This window comes from Pteropus vampyrus, unplaced genomic scaffold (genome assembly GCF_000151845.1).
Source record: "Pteropus vampyrus isolate Shadow unplaced genomic scaffold, Pvam_2.0 Scaffold185, whole genome shotgun sequence".
Lineage (NCBI taxonomy): Eukaryota > Metazoa > Chordata > Mammalia > Chiroptera > Pteropodidae > Pteropus > Pteropus vampyrus.
The window spans coordinates 843,497-846,409 of record NW_011888966.1 but is presented as its reverse complement, the minus strand read 5'-3'; the positions used below and the strand labels follow the sequence as shown (position 1 = coordinate 846,409).

Genomic DNA, 2,913 nt, shown 5'->3' with positions numbered 1-2,913 from the left:
AAGGCATAGAACATACTGCCAGGAGCAATCTGGGCCATGTGATGGCTCCAGAGGCCTCACTGTAAATTAATGAGCTGGCATCTCCTTGGTTTAGTAAGCAAGATAGGGAGACTCTGTCCTGGGAAATGAAGGCCAGACTGTGGATACCACCAGGTGAAGTCCTATGGGAGTGGCCAGTTAGCATCCTTTCCCCACTTCCAAGACACCAATGAATCAGCAGCATTAGTTCATAGAGCATTAAATAGGCAGAGAGCCCAAAACCCAGTTCAAATTGAAATAGTGCTTTGCAGTTTACAGAGCCCTTCCTCTTCCTGATCTGGGAGCTTTTCACTGTACCACCCAGCCTCCTGTGCCGGGGATTCCTCATCCTGAGCCATGACTGTGATAAGAAGGGTCCTCTCTCCCCTTCCAGCTGCTCGTTAAGTGAAAATGATTTCTCTGAGGCAAAGGAAAAGAAGAATACAGTCATGTGCCGCATAACGATGTTTCTGTCAAGGTATATACATCAGTGGTCCCATAGGATTGTAACAGAGTTGAAAAATTCTTATTGCCTAGTGATGGTGCAACTATCTTAACGTTGTAGTGCAATGTATGACTCGTGTTTGTGATCATGCTGGTGTAAACAAACCTACTGCACTGCCAGTCATGTAAAAGTATAGCACATAAAATTATGTGCAGTACATATTTGATAATGATAATAATCGACTATGTTATTGGTTTATGTATTTAGTATACTATATTTTTTATCATTATTTTAGAATATACTCTTCCTACTTATAAAAAAAGTTTACTGTAAAACACTATGCTGTGTTAACCGGCAGCAGCCTCCTACATCTCACATTTACTGCGTCTCTTGATTTCTCTTGTGCTTGATTTAATTTTGTATTGTTTTGTACAGTAACTTGTTGTACAGGTTTGTAGCCTAGGATCAATAGGTTATACCATATAGTCAGGTGTATAGTAGGCTGTGCCATCTAGGTTTGTGTAAGTACACTCTATGACGTTCACAAAAGGCTGAAATTGCTTAGTGATACTTTTCTCAGAATGTATCCCCATTGTTCAGTGGCACATGACTAGTGAGGGAGGGAGAAAGGGAGAGCTAAGAGGTGGCCTTTGCACATTCCTGGGCAGTCCCAAGGAGCCATACCTGCATCTTTTCATAAGGAACATCATCATAGACACGGGGCTCAGGCCATTGATCCTGGCAGGATCTTGCATATCTAGAAAATACAAGGTACGATGACAATGACACCTTGCAGCTTATTTTCTTGTTCACTCTCTCATTTGATTCTAGCAGCGGCTTATAATGGATGTTGGAAGGTTAGTGACAGCAGCCATTCCAGGCAGCATTGGGCCATTGCTGTATTAAGGGCTTTATAGGCAGGGAGCCATGTGATTCTCACAACAACCCAGGAAAAAGGTAATTCATCACCTCCGTTCTATAAGTGAGAAAACAGAGGATCCAAGCTGGCAAGCAAGCGGCCCAAGCTGGTGGTGGTGACAGAGCTGTGACTTGAACCCAGCTCTTCCAGTGCTAAATTCCACATATCAGCCCTGTGCCTGCTCAGATGCTCGAGGGTGTGAGAGCCTAAGGTTTGGTGGCAGGACTGCAGAACCCAGGCGACTATGCAAAAGGGCTTCTTCACTTTTCCTCATTCCTTCCACAGCTTCCCCTGACCTTGATCTGGGTTATCTCCTTTAGCCAGCTCACTCCTGACTGCTGGAAAAGGAAGGTACCCATTCTGACTTCCCAAGGCAGCAAAGTCCTCCTCAGCCCTTCCTCCCTTCCCTCCCATTGCCCAAGGCTGGACTCAGAGCCTCTGAGAGAGAGCCAAGACAAAATAAGCCCTGGGCAGCTGTGGGCTGTGAGGTGCCGACTCTTACAGGAAGGAGTTGCGCCCTGCACTGACGATGCTGGTTAAGGTCTCCACGTCCACGTAGTCATAGTGCAGTGCTTCGGGAGTGACTTTGGAGCCCATCTCCACCAGCAGCAGCCCAAGCCAGCGGCCCATGTCCTCTGAGCAGCTTGCCTGAGAGAGGGGAGGTACATGCTGAGTTCACTTTGGCACTCTCAGGGCCTCTGGCTACCTGCTTACTTCAGCCAAACCCAGATTTATATAGTACCTGCTATGCACCCAACACTTAGAGATCCAAGAGAACAAGACACACATCCAGAAATCCAAGTGGCTCCCACTTTCCCTCTGTTCAGGTCTCTGCTCACTATCCTCAGAAATTTTTTGACCATTAGATGTGAAAACAACATTTGGGAGTTCCCTGAATTCTTTAAAATATTTTACTTTTTATTAGAGGTGGCCGTTTCTCACATTGTTTCTGTTATAATTGCCAATTACTTATAGTATTATTTATAGGAAAATCTCCAAGAAGTTGCTGGTCAACTAAACATGTTTATGTTAGTTCTCATTTAAAGAGCATAATTATAAAATTGACAGCCTGCAAAGGCTAAACTTGAATAAAAGAAGTATACTTTTTTGCTGGACAGCTCTATGTCTAATTTAAGAGAAATAGTAGACACATCTCAAACTATCAAAAATAAAAGTGAGTTACTGAGCTAGGATTTCTTAAAATGTAAGAACTGAGAGAGGCAGTGGGTATTGGACAAAGAAAACAAGACCAAGAGGCTGCGTTTTAGTTTTAGGGTAAGATCAAGAGGTGACTGACCCTCTACAGAGCCTTGAACAAAGCACTTGGCTGTTCTGTCCTCAGTTTCCTTATCTGTAATGTGAGGGGCTAGTTATTTACGTTTCTCTCCATTGTTAACATTTTAAAATCTAAATAGCCAAGGGATTGACATGTAGATGAGAGATTCAGAGTATCCTGCATGGCCTCAGAGAGAAGGGCTAGTGCCACTGGGTAGGGCCCACAATGAATGGGTGAAGTGAAATCACATATTCA

At 44.0% G+C, this 2,913-nt stretch overlaps 1 protein-coding gene and 1 long non-coding RNA gene across 3 annotated transcripts in view; one reads left to right on the top strand and one right to left on the bottom strand.

The window, feature by feature from the left end:
- The window catches only part of AFAP1L1 (actin filament associated protein 1 like 1), a 65,540-nt gene that overhangs the window by 18,149 nt on the left and 44,478 nt on the right, over positions 1-2,913 (bottom strand). For both annotated transcript variants that reach the window (XM_011371126.2, XM_011371127.2), the window contains exons 13-14: positions 1,885-2,030; positions 1,148-1,220 (exon numbers count right to left, since the gene is read on the bottom strand). In XM_011371126.2, the coding sequence (XP_011369428.1) occupies positions 1,148-1,220; positions 1,885-2,030 (219 nt within the window). The remainder of the gene's footprint in view (positions 1-1,147; positions 1,221-1,884; positions 2,031-2,913) is intronic.
- LOC111746357 overlaps positions 1-2,913 on the top strand; it is a 65,384-nt gene that overhangs the window by 20,815 nt on the left and 41,656 nt on the right. The window lies entirely within an intron of this gene.